The following is a 16,122-nucleotide window of genomic DNA, read 5'->3' as shown; positions in this document are numbered from 1 at the left end:
GATGAAATGCTAAGGGAGATTAGCAAGGCTATCAAAATAAAGAACTCAATAATAATGGGGGATTTCAATTATCCCCCTATTTCCTGGGTACATGTCACCTCAGGACGAAATGAAGAGACAAAATTTCTTGATACTTTAAATGACTGCTTCTTGGAGCAGCTGGTACGGGAACCCACAAGGGGAGAGGCAACTCTCGATTTAGTACTGAGTGGAGCGCAGGAGCTGGTCCAAGAAGTAACTATAACAGGACCCCTTGGAAATAGTGACAATAAAATAATAATATTTAACATTCCTGTAGTGGGAAGAACATCTCAACGGCCCAACACTGTGGCATTTAATTTCAGAAAGGGGAACTATGCAAAAATGAGGAGGTTAGTTAAAGAGAAATTAAAAGGTAAAGTGACTAGAGTGAAATCCCTGCAAGCTGCATGGACACTTTTCAAAGATACCATAATAGAGGCTCAACTTAAATGTATCCCATATTAAAAAACCCAGTAAAGGAACTAAAAGAGAGCCACTGTGGCTTAACAACCATGTAAAAGAAGCAGTGAGAGATAAAAAGGCATCTTTTAAAAAGTGGAAGTCAAATCCTAGTGAGGTAAATAGAAAGGAGCATAAATACTGCCAAATTAAGTGTAAAAATGTCATAAGAAAAGCCAAAAAGGAGTTTGAAGAACAGCTAGCCAAAGACTCCAAAGGTAATAACAAAATGTTTTTTAAGTACATCAGAAGCAGGAAGTCTGCTAAACAACAAGTGGGACCCCTTGATGATCGAGATACAAAAGGAGCGCTTAAAGACGATAAAGTAATTGCGGAGAAACAAAATGAATTCTTTGCTTTAGTCTTCACGGCTGAGGATGTTGGGGAGATTCCCAAACCTGAGCCGTCTTTTGCAGGTGACAAATCTGAGGAACTGTCACAGATTGAAGTGTCACTAGAGGAGGATTTGGAATTAATTGATAAACTTAACAGTAACAAGTCACCGGGACCAGATGGCATTCACCAGTTCTGAAAGAACTCAAATGTGAAATTGTGTAACTATTAACTAAGGTTTGTAACCTGTCCTTTAAATCAGCTTCTGTACCCAATGACTGGAAGATAGTTAATGTAACACCAATATTTAAAAAGGGCTCTAGAGGTGATCCCGGCAATTACAGACCGGTAAGTCTAATGTCAGTACCGGGCAAATTAGCTGAAACAATAGTAAAGAATAAAATTGTCAGACACATAAAAGAACTTAAATTGTTGGGCAAAAGTCAACATGATTTCTGTAAAGGGAAATCATGTCTTACTAAACTATTAGAGTTCTTTGAAGGGGTCAACAAACATGTGGACAAGGGGGATCCAGTGGACATAGTGTACTTAGATTTCCAGAAAGCCTTTGACAAAGTCCCTCACCAAAGGCTCTTATGTAAATTAAGTTGTCATGGGATAAGAGGGAAGATCCTCTCATGGATTGAGAATTGGTGAAAAGACAGGGAACAAAGGGTAGGAATAAATGGTACATTTTCAGAATGGAGAGGGGTAACTAGTGGTGTTCCCCAAGGGTCAGACCAATCCTATTCAACTTATTCATAAATGATCTGGAGAAAGGGGTGAAGTGGCAAAGTTTGCAGATGATACTAAACTGCTCAAGATAGTTAAGACCAAAGCAGACTGTGAAAAACTTCAAAAAGATCTAAAAAAACAAAGTCATTTGGCAACAAAATGGCAAATGAAATTTAATGTGGATAAATGTAAAGTAATGCACATTGGAAAAAAAATAACCCCAACTATACATACAATATGATGGGGGCTAATTTAGGTGCAACGAATAAGGAAAAAGATCTTGGAGTCATCGTGGATAGTTCTCTGAAGACGTCCACGCAGTGTGCAGTGCCAGTCAAAAAAGCGAACAGGATGTTAGGAATCATTAAAAAAGGGATAGAGAATAAGACGGAGAATATCTTATTGCCCTTATATAAATCCATAGTATGCCCACATCTTGAATACTCTGTACAGATGTGGTCTCCTCATCTCAAAAAAGATATACTGGCACTAGAAAAGGTTCAGAGAAGGGCAACTAAAATGATTAGGGGTTTGGAAGGGGTCCCATATGAGGAGAGATTAAAGAGGCTAGGACTTTTCAGCTTGGAAAAGAGGAGACTAAGGGGGGGATATGATAGAGGTATATAAAATCATGAGTGATGTGGAGAAAGTGAATAAGGAAAAGTTATTTACTTGTTCCCATAATATAAGAACTAGGGGCCACCAAATGAAATTAATGGGCAGCAGGTTTAAAACAAATAAAAGGAAATTCTTCTTCACACAGTGCACAGTCAACCTGTGGAACTCCTTGCCTGAGGAGGTTGTGAAGGCTAGGACTATAACAGCGTTTAAAAGAGAACTGGATAAATTCATGGTGGTTAAGTCCATTAATGGCTATTAGCCAGGATGGGTAAGGAATGGTGTCCCTAGCCTCTGTTTGTCAGAGGGTGGAGATGGATGGCAGGAGAGAGATCACTTGATCATTACCTGTTAGGTTCACTCCCTCTGAGGCACCTGGCATTGGCCACTGTTGGCAGAGATGGTCAAATTAATATATATATATATCTTTTGCTTAATTTAATTTCTTTTAATAGGTAGGAAAAAATAAGAAGAATTTTTAAAAATAAGAAGAATCCAAACCCCGGATTTATCGGAAAAAAGAAATAAAGGAACGAAAAAAGAATAAAAAGAAATAACATAAAATTCCATATTAAAGTGGTTAGTAAAAACAAACAAAAAACAAACAAACGTACCCAACAGATTACTATTGCTAGTGTTAAAAAGCTTCTTTATAGATAGATAGATAGATTGATATGTGTAGATATAAATATAAACAAATTGGGATTGTGTTTTTCAGTTGTGCGTCGTCTCGTTAGCAGAGCGTTCCAGGGGTTAACAGAGAGGACTAGCCGGGAGGAATGAGACAAAGTCAAAGAAAATGAAAGTGGGCACTTTAAACCGGGCTTTTACTAGAAAAAGGTACTACAAGAGGTTGAGGAGCTCCTGCTTGGGGTGTGGGAAAGAATTCTGAATCGGCACCATGGTAAAGCAGGTGCTTCACTTTAAGCATGTGCTTCTGTTCTAATGTCTGAAGTCTCCTTGTGTACTAATGATCAGTAATAATGAACAAGATTATTTCATGAATAGTGGTAAGGCCTGTGAGGATGGTGAAAGGATTCGCAAACCTGCCCTGTAGTGACAGACTCCAGGAGTTCAGTTGAATTAGCAGAGACAGGGAAGGGGTGACTGGGTCAGTCTATAGGGACTGTGATCATGGGCTCTTGGGTCTAGCAGCCAAAGGGCTGGAAGCGAGACCGTCACACTGGAAATCGGCAAGGAGGGTAAATGAACCCGGGACAGCTTCCCCGGGGGCGTGGTGGATTCTCAGCACTGGCCCTTTCCCAATACAGCCGGGATGTTCTGCTCTCAATAGAGCAGGAATTAATCCAGGGAGGGCGGGGACCTGATTTCTCTTCTCCCCCCGGCTCCAACACAGGCAGAACAGGCCCTTGCCCTCCCTGGATTAATTCCAACACTCCCCTCTTGCTCCCCCTGCTCTGGCCCCCACAGCCAAACCCCACCCAGCAAGTGCACCCGATGGGGGGCGGGGAAGGGCTGCAGGGCAGAAGGCTCCTGAGCTGTTGTGGGGTGCGGCCCGGGCCCCCCTTCCCCAACGTCCTGGCCAGGCACATTGGTCGCTGCTACTTGGGGAGTCTCCCTGTGCCCTTTGCGGGGTGGCTGCTTGTGTCCTGATCAGATCCAGGGCCCCGCCTGCCGGTGGGGAATGGCTTTACTCCAGGGGGGATCTGGAGTGACTCCCGCTCTGTTGGGAAGGATTGAGGGGAAGAGCAGAACCAGACCAGAGGCCCCAGCGAGGGCCGCGCCTACCTCCAGCTCGTAGAAGGCCATGAGCACGGCGAAGCTGGTCAGGTGGTTGCACTGGCAGTGGGTGCTGGTGGTGGTCAACTTCTGCAGGGTGCAGCCGTGGGTGGCCCAGCGCCTGCTGTCAGGCTCCCAGTAGGCGCAGAGGAGGCGCAGGTCGGTCTTGTTCTCCTGGGGACAGATAGACGCTTGGTGCATGGGGGGCCAGGAGTGGGGTAAGGGGCTGGCTGGGGCCGCACAGGGGGCAGGTCTCCACAGGCCCTGAGAGGGCAGGTCGGGGGGGGGTATGAGGGGCTGGGCTGGGGGCACAGAGCATCAGTTTGTACCTGGGTGGGAGGTGGATTCGTCTGCTGCCCGGAGTGGCGGCTGTTACTAGAGATGGGCCCAGGCTCTGCCCCCCAGCGCCCCAGGCTCTCCTCCCCCCATGCCCAGCCCAGGGGCTCACCGGCACTGGGTGGCTGAAGCGGATGCTGACGGAGAGGCCGAGTGCCTGGGGGTTTGGGTCACTGATGAAGGCCGACACCACTGGAGACAGCACACGGTAGCTGGGTTGCCCCGGGTCCTGCACCCACTTCCCCGTCTGGCCGATCTCATCCCACTCGGGCGCCTCCACCCGCCCAGCACCGTCCAGGATGGGGCTCATCCCCTGGTATGTCAGCAGCCCGGCCAGCGTGAAGCCTGCGAGAGACAGAGGAGACGGATGAAATGGGGGGCAGGAGGGGCCCTGGGGCAGACTGGTGCCAGGGGGTGCTGTGCTGCTGCGGATGCTACCCCCCATGCCCTGGCATTGTCCCATCGCTATACACATCCCAGCCTGGCACTAGGGGGCACTGGACTGCTGGGGGTGCCGGCTCCAATGCCCTGGCCGTGCTCTGTCCCCCTTCACACCCCAGCCTGGCACCAAGGGGTGCTGTGGTGCTGCTCCCAATGCAGTGGCTGTGCCCATCGCTATACACACCCCAGCACAGGCAATGACCACATACCTTTATTTTCCTGCCCTGGGTCTCCGGCCCAGTTTAATTCCATCTGCGTCTTGCTCTGCTGCAGCGTCACGGTCTCCTGGCTCTGGTTCCCAGCCTGCCTGACCGCCAGCCCCAGCTCTGCAACCACAATGCCGGCCAGGGCTCACAACAGAGACATGGAGAGGAAGCCTGTAGCTAGGCAAGGTGCTTTCCTGGCTGCAGGGAGGGATTCTAGCTACCCCAGTCCCATCCTCTCCCAGCAGGGGGCGCTGTGGGGAGTGGGGCAGGAGCACTGGCTGTGGGGGGGAGCTCCCATTCCCAGCAGGGGGCACTGTGGGGAGTGGGGCGGTAGCACTGGGTGTGGAGCGGGAGCTCCCATCTCCCAGCAGCGGGGCACTGTGGGGAGTGGGGCGGTAGCATTGGGTGTGGAGTGGGAGCTCCCATCTCCCAGCAGGGGGCACTGTGGGGAGTGGGGCGGGAGCACTGGCTGTGGGGGGAGAGTGCCCATCTCCCAGCAGGGGGCACTGTGGGGAGTGGGGTGGGAGCGTAGGCTGCGGGTGATGAAAGCCCAACTGGGGACAGGTGCTGACCTGTGCCGTTGGTGGATGTGATGCTGATCGTGCTGTCAGGCAGGGTCCCGGCCAGTGTCCTCAGCTGCTTCTCCACTGTGGCCATTAGCTCCGTCGCGATCTGGTGTCTCCGCTCCACGCTCTCGCTCTGCTGCCCGACCAGATTTATCTGCTTCTCCAGAATCTCCAAGAAGCCCTGGCCAAGCAAACGTGGGGGGTGTTGGTGTCACAGTGCCTGAGCCCCTGCCGCGCCCCCCATTCCCATATTGCTAGTTCTCCACTGCCTTTCCCCAATCTCCCTGAAAGGAAAGACAAGTTCTCCTGCAATTGATATCGCTGCCTGGGAGGTCAGACTAGATGATCACAATGGTCCCGACTAGCCTAGGAACCTAGGAGAGCAGCTTCTTGGGCACAGAGCCCACGGGAGAGGCAGGCATGGGAATTTCTGGGCAGTGCTGCTGTTTATTTATCTCCTGTTCCAGGCACTGCATCCCTATAGATCGCCCTGAGATTAGATCCGAGTAGGCGCAGCAATTCCTCCCCCTAACGGGAACAAACCCAGCAAGGCCCCAAATTTTGACTTGGCACCTGCAGCTTCTCTTCGGCGTTCTGAGAGTTCATCTGCTTCAGCTCCTCCAGCGCCGCCTTGCAGAGTCGTCCCACCTGTGCCTGGAAGCTGCCCTGGAGGTTCTGCAAAACAAGCCCCAGGCCTGGCTCAGGAAAAGAGATCACAGAATTGCAGCCCACCTCCCCCCGTCCCGAGAGGCTCCCTCGGCTCAGAAGCCGGGCGCCAGAGGGAGCGCGGGCAATGCCCCGTCTGGCCCCTAGGGGGTGCCCGGCGTTTACAAGGGATGATGGGGGACGGCGGTTGCACACTGAAGCGAGTTGCAGCAGCCTGGTGCTGCCGATCCTGGAGGGTGAGAATCACCCCGGGGCAAAGGCCTAGGCCGTGGCTGGACTGCAGGGGCTCCAGGGACTGGCCACTGGCTCTTTGCCCAGGGGCGAGTTTGGCCCCAGAACCCTTGTTGGGCGAGATCAGTGAAAAGCAACGTGGCACTAAAGGGGAATCGGGGTCTATCCCCCCCCCCCAGGGTCTGTGCCCTGCTCACCTTGGCTTCGGCAGAGTTGTCATCATCCAGCAGCTGGGGGCAGGTGAGCTCTGGGGATGGAAAGGGAGGAGGAGTGAGAGGTGGGTGGGGGGAAATGTGGGGTCTGGCTGGGTAGGTGCATGCACCAGAGCCAGGCACAGAGAGCAGGACTCATTCCCTCCAGCAGGGGGCGGCAGCAGCCTCCCCTCACTCCCCCCAGCAGGGACACACCCAGCCCATGTCAATGATATGGGTGTAATAGATCCTCTCCCAGCAGGGGGAGCAGTGACCTCCCCAGCCCCACACATGTGCCCAGCCCCTTCTCCCCATCCTCTGCTCACAAGCTGGTCTCTGTGAAAGGAACCGTCCCCCCTCCCCGTCCTAGGGGAACTGAGCCGCAGTGGGGTGGGGCGGGGGCTATGGAATCATCCCAGCCGTATCTCCCATCAACCCTCTCCCCCAGCTGTGGGTGGTTCTGGTGTGTGTTGGCGGGGGGGGGTGAATCCAGCAGGGAGCCCCGGGCTGGCTCCACAGTGGCCTCTAGGCACAGACTGGGCCCCCTGCTGCCATCTTCCCAGGGCAGAGAATCCAGCCCCGTGCAGCAGGAATACAGGCACTGCTGGGAGGGGAGACGCCCGGTCCCTGGCTGCCCTGATCACCCCCTCCCCGGCCTGGCCCTGCTCCACTCCCAGAGCCAGACATGGGCACGCTGGTGGCTGTGGCTCTGACGCAACTGGAAACACCCCAGTGGATGGACAGGCTGGGCTGGGGAAGATGGGAGCCTTGAGGCTGAGCTCCCCGAGCCAGGGCTGAGACCCAGAGGGACCCCGTCCATGGGGGGCAGGGGGGCTGGCACCGTCCCAGACCAGTTCCCAGCTCGTTGTCCCCTCGGGCAAGACCTCTGCCTGTGTAATACCAGGCTCTGCCCATCCCCCGCCCCAGCTGCCCCCTCCATGCCCCCTGCAGCAGGACCCACCTTGGCACAGGGTCGTGCTCCCGTTGAAGCGGATGTAGCCGGCCCAGCACTTACACCAGTAGCCTCCATTGCTGATGATACACTTGGCCTTGGGCCTGCAGATACCTGGGGTCTTGTTGCACTCGTCCATGTCTGAGAGGGGAAAGTGGGGGATGGGAGTGACACACAGCACGGCGGGGGACTTACGGGGGGTGAATGACCCTGGAGGCACCTCCCCACCAATTGCAGCGGGTGTGGTCTGTCGGTCAGTCTGTCTGCTCCATCTAACCCCCCCATTGTATTCTCCTTTCTTCCCTGCTATTTGCAGGGCCCCAATCCCTACGGCACAACCCCTCCCCCACCCCCAGATCGGGGGGCCCAACCTTTTCCAAACCAGGACCCTGCGATCCCCTCCCCGCACCAGCCCTGACAGAGTGGGGTTCAGGCGGGGGCCCGATCAGCCTGTTAAGCTGCAAAGGGGAAGTCACTTAGGCTGCCTGGGAGGGGACAGGTGGGGCTTCTATACAGCCCGAGGGCTGGGCCCAGTGGTGGGGGCCTGAGGCAAGGGGGGCTAGGAAGCCCCGAGGGGGGGCTAGGGGCCCCGGAGGAAGGGTTTCACTAGCAGGCATAGGAGAGAGGGGTCTGACTTTGAAAGGCTCCCCCAGAATGGGGATCACAGCGTGACCTGGCCAGACGGCCGAGGCCCAGGGCAGCCGCGACTCCGGAAGCGGCAATGGTGGAAGAGAAGAAAGGGGGCACTGAACGGGAGCTAGTCGTCAGAAGGGGGCGCCACACTCAGCATTACAGACCCCAACCCAATGGGTCCCCTCCCCGTTCGGGATACACCCATCCCCGCCCCTCACATGGAGCACTAGGAGTGCAGGAGAATTGGATGATGTCCCTTTAATCTAGTTCCTTTGCTCTCTGGTGGCTCACGGGGGTCGATGGCAGAAGCCCGCAGACCCCCACATGCGGCCAGGCTCTGCACGGCTGGTAAACGGGTTGTTTGGAAGCCAGTTGGACCCAGAGGATCCCTCTATTCCTAATACTGTGCAGTGAGCAGCGGCCTGACAACGTCCATTCCCGGACCCTGCTGTGACCCCCAGGCCTAGGGCCCCGCGGGGCGAATCCACTGAGCCCTCGGACGGATGACGCCAGCTCGACACTCACTGCCGATCCGGCCTGTGGAAGCTGAAGCCAGAACAGACCCGCCCAGCCTGACCCCCAGCATAGCCCCAGCCGGAGTCGCCACCCAGCAGGTCACCAATCTGGCCCCAAACGGAGGGGACTTTACTGCCCTCGCTGCCTCCTGGGGCCTTTCACCGCTGTGGAGAGTCTGATCTGACAGACGGGCCCTGCCCTGCCCGGGCACAGAGAGCCCTGCCGTGATCTAAACAAACGCTGGAGGGCCGTGCACCCGCCAGGCTGCCAACGCGGGTAGTGCCAGCTGCCGGGCAAAGGGGGATACACAGGGGATGTCGGGGCTCCATGGTGCAGTGGGGTCACTCACCCCGTGCAGGGAGTTGGGTTTTCTACCTAGGGAACCCGGCCTGTACGTGCAGAGACGCACTCGTTCCGGCCAGCCCCTGAGGAGCCTGCAGTCCTGTCTGGGGCAATGAGAGCTGGAGAAGCAGAGCTGGGAGGAAAACCCCTTGAAGTCAGTGGTGCTGCACCAATTGACACCACTGGGGCTCTGGCCCCCGCTTTGTGACCATTTCACATACAGCAGCACTGAGTTGGTGGCGATGCATGGGGGACGGGCGCATCGTCTGTCATTCCCGCGGGTTGGGGGGGAGCGGTTGAGCTGCTGCAGAAATGGCCATGACCGATTCTCCTGGAAATCCCAGCCAGGAACGAGTGCTGGAATTCGGCATTCGCCTGCTTATTAACCCAACATTTCAGCCGTCCAATCAGGAAGCAGAGAAGGACCATGGGACTCAAGCAACCAATTGTACGACATCAGTGTCAAGTTTTCAGAGCCAACAGTTTGCCAATAAAATCACAGACATTTATCCACCCAAACAGTCAAAGGGTCGGCCGGTGAACGAGCAGGCTTGGATCAGCATGCAGAGCTGTTCTGCTGACTCCCCCTGGTGTTCAGATCAGCATGGCGGTCGCTCCTGGGCATAGAGCGGTGACAGGAGTCGCACGACCTGAAGCCTGAGTGATCATAGTTAAAGGGCACAAACGTTTGGGAAGAGAGAAAACCTCCTGCTGTGGGGCTTCAGCCCATCTGAGTATTAGAGACCAGGAAGTGAGGGCAGATTATCCCCCAGCTGCCACTGCAGGGCTCTTCCTCCATCCTCTGCAGCCTCTGGCTCTGGCCCGTTGGAGCCGGGATACCAGGCTAGATGGGCCCCAGCTCTGATCCCGTCTGTGCTGTGCAAGTGCCAGCGTGACTTGTGTCTCAGCCTGGCCGGCGCAACCGTTTTGCCTCTTCAGAGGCTGAGCTGCTCCCGGGGCAGACTGAGCCCTGTAAGAACCGACCGGCTGCATCCTGCCAAGTGCTGCCTCCTCCGCCCCTCGACCCTGTGACACTCGCGGGTTCTCCTGACAGCACCAAGGCGGCTCCGCGTTTCCAGCACCTGCTTTATTCCGGAAACGACGTACAATCGGGTTCCGCGCCCGAAGGCTTCCAAGAGTCCATGTGGGATGGGAACGGAGCTTCCAGGACCGAGGCCGGGGTGTCCAGCACTGCAGCTATTCCCTGCCTCCCAGCACCCATGGGGGAGGCTCGGGGTGTGGCTGGGGCATACTGTGCTGTGGCTAGTCTCTCCTCCCCAGAGCCCATAGGGGGCAGAGCGCACTGTGCTATTGTCATGGCCCAGACACAAGGCCCCTTCCCAGGCTCAGGGGGACACTAGCAGCCCAGATGCTGCATGCTGGGGCCAGCGAGGGTCCCCTCCCCTCTCCCCAGCGCATCTCTGCAGCACAAGGAGTTTGCTCTGTGGGTCTGTTTTTTCCCCATCCAAGTGCCGGGCACAGGGGTGAGCTCAGTCCCAGGCTCTGTGGGAGCAGGCGAGGGTCACGTCTCATCACAGCCTTGCTGATGGCCTCAGGTCACTGCCAAAGCCATCAGCAGGTGCAGCGCCAGGCCTGGAACGAGGATTTGTGTGTGCAAGCGGGGGGTCTCTGCAGGTGGGGGCAGGGGAGAGCTTACCTTGGCAGGTGTTCTCACTCGCGTTTATGAACTTGGCTTTCCCAGAGCTGAGCTTGTAGCCATCGATGCAGGTGCAGTAGTAACTCCCAGCCACGTTGGCGCAGTATGCGTTGAGTCCACAGACTGGTGGGCTCGGCCCCAGACACTCGTTAATATCTGTAATGCAAGAGGGGACGCTCTGTACAGTCCTGGCAGGGAGACGTTCCCCGTATCACCCCCCAGCACCCAGCCCCCTGCACTGAGCTGGGTGACGGGACCCAGGCGACCGGGATCCTGAGCGGTTAGTGATCAAGGGCCTGATTCTCAGTTACCCATTTCTGCTGCTGGAATGTCAGAAACAGCCCCACGAGTCTCCTGTCCCAGGTACAGGGGGGTTCATCCCCACAAACACCCAGATCCCCCATGTGAGGGGAGGGGGGGAGACTCCCTCTGGGGCTCCAGGCTCCCTGTGTGTTGGGGGCGATGACAAGCTGCCTCTTCTCTGCCCCCTCCCTCCTTGGATCCCTGTGGCTGGGGGGTGGGAAGTACAGCCAGGGCTGCCCCATTCTGCTCCCGTGGGGCCCCTCTGCCCCTGGACACCCAGGGGTTGATTAGGGCCCAGGCTGGGGTTCAGACGGGTCAGTGTGATGGGCCCCCCCACCCTGTGCCCAATCCACAGAGCCCAACGCTCCTGGCTCCTGCTGCAGCCGCTCCTGCTGCTCACTCTGGAGGCCCCGGTTCGATCCCCAGGAGGGCGGCGCTCACCCGTGCTGCTGCCCCCCCCATTCCCCAGCCGGGCTGAGCCCCCCCCAACAGGCCCTGCAGTCAGTGGAGTTGGCTGCTCCAGCCCTTAATACCCTGCTCTGTCCCAGCCCCCCCAGGACAACGTGGGAGCCCTGTTACCGTCACAGATCTCCGTTGTGTCATTGAAGAAGCGATTCCCATGTGACTGGTATCCATCCAGGCAGGTGCAGTGGGTGTTGTTCACACACTTGGCGTTTGCTGGGCATAGCAGATGGCTGTTGCAGTCCTCAGTGGTACCTGCAGGGGCGGGAACAGCTGGGCAGGGTCAGCCAGTGCAGAGCGGCTCCCCCCACCCAACACACATAGTGGGATTGTCTCTTTTCACACGCCCCATTCGCTGATTTTTGTCCCTGGGCGCCTGGCAAACAGCTCCTACGCCATCCACCGCCTGGCAAAAAGCTGCCCTCGGCTGCACAGGGGCCTTGGCTCCCCGGGGAGCCCCCGGCACAGACAGGCAGAGCCGCCGGAGCCGGGCATCGCTTCAAGTGAAACGTTTTCGCTCTCACCCAATTTTTCTCCCTTTTGTTGCTGTCGTCGTTACTCTCATTAGCGTCAATTTCAAACCCAAACCTCGCTTAGAACCGGAAAACGGGAATTGTTCATTTTAAAAATTATTTCATCTGCACTCCCCCTCCCCCCGCCCACGCAATTTTTTCCCAGGTAAAACCAAACATTCCTCTTTACTGAATCAGCATTTTCTGGCAAAAAATGGTTCCTTGGGAAATTCCTGCCCGGCTCTGCTCTGGATTGATTGAGAGCGGAGTCGGGCGCGAGGCTAGTTTGGATCCTGAGCTGTCTCCCATGACCCAGATTGTGACCTGCCTACAGGGGCTCCTGGATCCTTTAGCTGCCCGGTGTCTGGGGCTCCGCTGGGACCCGTCCCTCTGGCCAGCGTGAGGGGAAGGATCCCAGCGCAGCTTAGCTGGCTGCAGGCTTGGGATGGGAGCAGACTGAGCAGGGTGGGAGCAGCACTGGGGGACCCCAGTGGGTCAATGGGAATTCACAGCAGAGCTGGGCTCGGGGCACAGAGTCCTGATCCCAAATACCTCCCCACCCCCGCCCCACTCAGCCCAACTGGGCACATGGGTCCCACGTTTCAATTCAGCCCAATTTTAGAGGGACGGAGGCACCTACAAATGCCACTTCTAATATCTGAGCCATCAGGGGTTTGATTCGGGCTGGTCAATAACAGGGCCCTTGGCTACAAAGGGGATCTGCCCCTCACTCCAGCCCCCATTGTAGAGCCCTGAGCCCCAGTTTCTATTCTCTGCTGGCCACGGGGCTGGGAAGGGAAGGGGAGGGCTACACAGGGCACCTTCTCCTCTCCCCTGCATGTACCCACCGTGCTCTATAAACCCACCCCAAGACGTCCATGCCCAGGGGCTGCTCCCGGCTCACCAGTCCCCTGACTCTGCTCTCCTCCCACCAGGGAAAGGGACTGGAGGGGGTGGAGGCCGGAGACCCCGGGCAGCCGGGAGCGCTCGGGAAGGTTAGCCAGGAGGAGTCAGCCTTACCTTGTACGCCATGATTCTGGGCCACGGTGCCCCACAGGCACAGGGCGATGCAGAGCCCTGGAAGGCAGAGACAGGGTAAGGCACCATGGGCAGATGGTAACCGCCACTCAGCTGCACACACCCCCAGCCGCTCCCGTCGTGCCAATCCTGGGCCAATGGCCAATCAGTGCCCTGATAATTCATAGATTCATAGGTTCTAGGTCTGGAAGGGACCTCGAGAGGTCATCGAGTCCAGTCCCTGCTCTCATGGCAGGACCAAATACTGTCTAGACCATCCCTGATAGACATTTATCTAATCTACTCTTAAATATTTCCAGAGATGGAGATTCCACAACCTCCCTAGGCAATTTATTCCAGTATTTAACCACCCTGACAGTTAGGAACTTTTTCTTAATGTCCAACCTAAACCTGCCTTGCTGCAGTTTAAGCCCATTGCTTCTTGTTCTATCCTTAGAGGCTAAGGTGAACAAGTTTTCTCCCTCCTCCTTATGACACCCTTTTAGATACCTGAAAACTGCTATCATGTCCCCTCTCAGTCTTCTCTTTTCCAAACTAAACAAACCCAATTCTTTCAGCCTTCCTTCATAGGTCATGTTCTCAAGACCTTGAATCATTCTTGTTGCTCTTCTCTGGACCCTCTCCAATTTCTCCACATCTTTCTTGAAATGCAATGCTCAAAACTGGACACAATACTCCAGCTGAGGCCTAACCAGAGCAGAGTAGAGCGGAAGAATGACTTCTCATGTCTTGCTCACAACACACCTGTTAATACATCCCAGAATCATGTTTGCTTTTTTTGCAACAGCATCACACTGTAGACTCGTATTTAGCTTGTGGTCCACTATAACCCCTAGATCCCTTTCTGCCGTACTCCTTCCTAGACAGTCTCTTCCCATTCTGTATGTGTGAAACTGATTGTTCCTTCCTAAGTGGAGCACTTTGCATTTGTCTTTGTTAAACTTCATCCTGTTTACCTCAGACCATTTCTCCAATTTGTCCAGATCATTTTGAATTATGACCCTGTCCTCCAAAGCAGTTGCAATCCCTCCCAGTTTGGTATCATCCGCAAACTTAATAAGCGTAATTTCTATGCCAATATCTAAGTCGTTGATGAAGATATTGAACAGAGCCGGTCCCAAAACAGACCCCTGCGGAACCCCATTTGTTATGCCTTTCCAGGAGGATTGGGAACCATTAATAACAACTCTCTGAGTACGGTTATCCAGTCAGTTATGCACCCACCTTATAGTAGCCAAATCTAAATTGTATTTGCCTAATTTAGCTATAAGAATATCATGCGAGACCGTATCCAATGCCTTACTAAAGTCTAGGTATACCACATCCACAGCTTCATCCTTATCCACAAGACCCGTTATCCTATCAAAGAAAGCTATCAGATTGGTTTGACACGATTTGCTCTTTACAAATCCATGCTGGCTATTCCCTATCACCTTACCACCTTCCAAGTGTTTGCAGATGATTTCCTTAATTACTTGCTCCATTATCTTCCCTGGTTCAGAAGTTAACTGGTCTGTAGTTTCCTCTATTAGCTCCTTGAGTATTCTAGGATGCATTTCATCAGGCCCTNGGTGTGGGGGGGCCAGGGGAGAGCTCACCCTGGCAGGTGTTCTCACTCGCGTTCATGAAATTGGCTTTCCCAGAGCTGGGCTCGTAGCCATCGCTGCAGGTGCAGTAGTAACTCCCAGCCACGTTGGTGCAGTCTGCGTTGAGTCTGCAGTCTGCCGGGCTCGGCCCCAGACACTCGTTAATATCTGTAATGCAAGAGTGGACGCTCTGTACAGTCCTGGCAGGGAGACATTCCCCCTATCACCCCCCGCCCCCTGGCCTCCCGCACTGAGCTGGGTGATGGGACCCAGGCGACCGGGCCCTGAGCGGTTAATGATTAAGGCCCTGATTCTCAGTTACCCATTTCCGCTGGAATGTCGGAAACAGCCCCCCCAAGCCTCCTGTCCCAGGTACGGGGGGGGGAGGGTTGGCCCCACAAACACCCAGATCCCCCATGTGAGGGGAGGGTGGCGAGATTTCCCTTTGGGCTCTAGGTTACCTGTGTGTTGGGGGGGTGTGACAAGCTGCCTTTCCTCTACCCCCTCCCTCCTTGGATCCCTGCATGGCGAAGGGGGAGGGATAGTATAGCCAGGGCTGTCCCATTCTGCTCCCGTGGGGCCCCTCTGCCCCAGGACACCCAGGGGCTGACTAGGGCCCAGGCTGGGATTCAGACGGGTCAGTGTGATGGGCCCCCCCACCCTGTGCCCAATCCACAGAGCCCAATGCTCCTGGCTCCTACTGCAGCCGCTCCTGCTGCTCAATCTGGAGGCCCCGGTTCGATCCCCAGGAGGGCGGCACTCACCCGTGCTGCTGCCCCCCCCATTCCCCAGCCGGGCTGAGGCCCCCCAACAGGCCCTGCAGTCAGTGGAGTTGGCTGCTCTGTCCCTTAATGCCCTGCTCTGTCCCTGCACCCCCAGGACAACGTGGGAGCCCCGTTACCGTCACAGATCTCTGTTGTGTCGGTGAAGAAGAAGCGATTCCCATGTGGCTGGTATCCATCCAGGCAGGTGCAGTGGGTGTTGTTCACACACTTGGCGTTTGCTGGGCACAGCACATGGTTGTTGCAGTCCTCAGTGGTACCTGCAGGAGCGGGAAGAGCTGGGCAGGGTCAGCCAGTGCAGAGCGGCTCCCCCCCCACCCCCACACACAGTGGGACCGACTCCTTTCACACGCCCCATTCAGGGCCAGCTCCAGGCACCAGCCTGGCAAGCAGATGCTTGGGGTGGCCACCCCGGAGGGGGGCGGCATGTCCAGCTATTCGGTGGCAATTCGGGGGATAGTCCCTCACTCCCGCTCGGAGCGAAGGACCTCCCGCCGAATTGCCGCCGCAGATCGCGATCGCGGCTTTTTTTTTTTTTGGCTGCTTGGGGTGGCCAAAACCCTGGAGCCGGCCCTGGCCCCATTCGCTGATTTTCGTCCCTGGGCGCCTGGCAAACAGCTCCGACACCATCCACTGTCTGGCAACAAGCTGCCCTCTGCTGCACAGGGGCCTTGGTTCCCCGGGGAGCCCCCGGCACAGACAGGAAGAGCTGCCGGAGCCGGGCATCAGATCCAGTGAAACATTTTCGATCTCACCCAATTTTTCTCCTTTTTGTTGCTGTCGTCGTTACTCTCAT

At 55.7% G+C, this 16,122-nt stretch overlaps 1 protein-coding gene across 1 annotated transcript in view; it reads right to left on the bottom strand.

Moving 5' to 3' along the window:
- LOC117888488 (adhesion G protein-coupled receptor E3-like) overlaps positions 1 to 16,122 on the bottom strand; it is a 255,697-nt gene that overhangs the window by 11,367 nt on the left and 228,208 nt on the right. Inside the window, 6 exon segments of the mRNA XM_034791932.1 lie at positions 3,916 to 4,080; positions 4,355 to 4,587; positions 4,893 to 5,009; positions 5,462 to 5,636; positions 6,029 to 6,130; positions 6,550 to 6,599. Coding sequence (XP_034647823.1) covers positions 3,916 to 4,080; positions 4,355 to 4,587; positions 4,893 to 5,009; positions 5,462 to 5,636; positions 6,029 to 6,130; positions 6,550 to 6,599 — 842 coding nt within the window.

Source organism: Trachemys scripta, chromosome 16 (genome assembly GCF_013100865.1).
Source record: "Trachemys scripta elegans isolate TJP31775 chromosome 16, CAS_Tse_1.0, whole genome shotgun sequence".
In the NCBI taxonomy this organism is placed as follows: domain Eukaryota; kingdom Metazoa; phylum Chordata; order Testudines; family Emydidae; genus Trachemys; species Trachemys scripta.
Note: the sequence above shows the minus strand (reverse complement) of the source record. Positions and strands in the feature narration are given on the sequence as shown.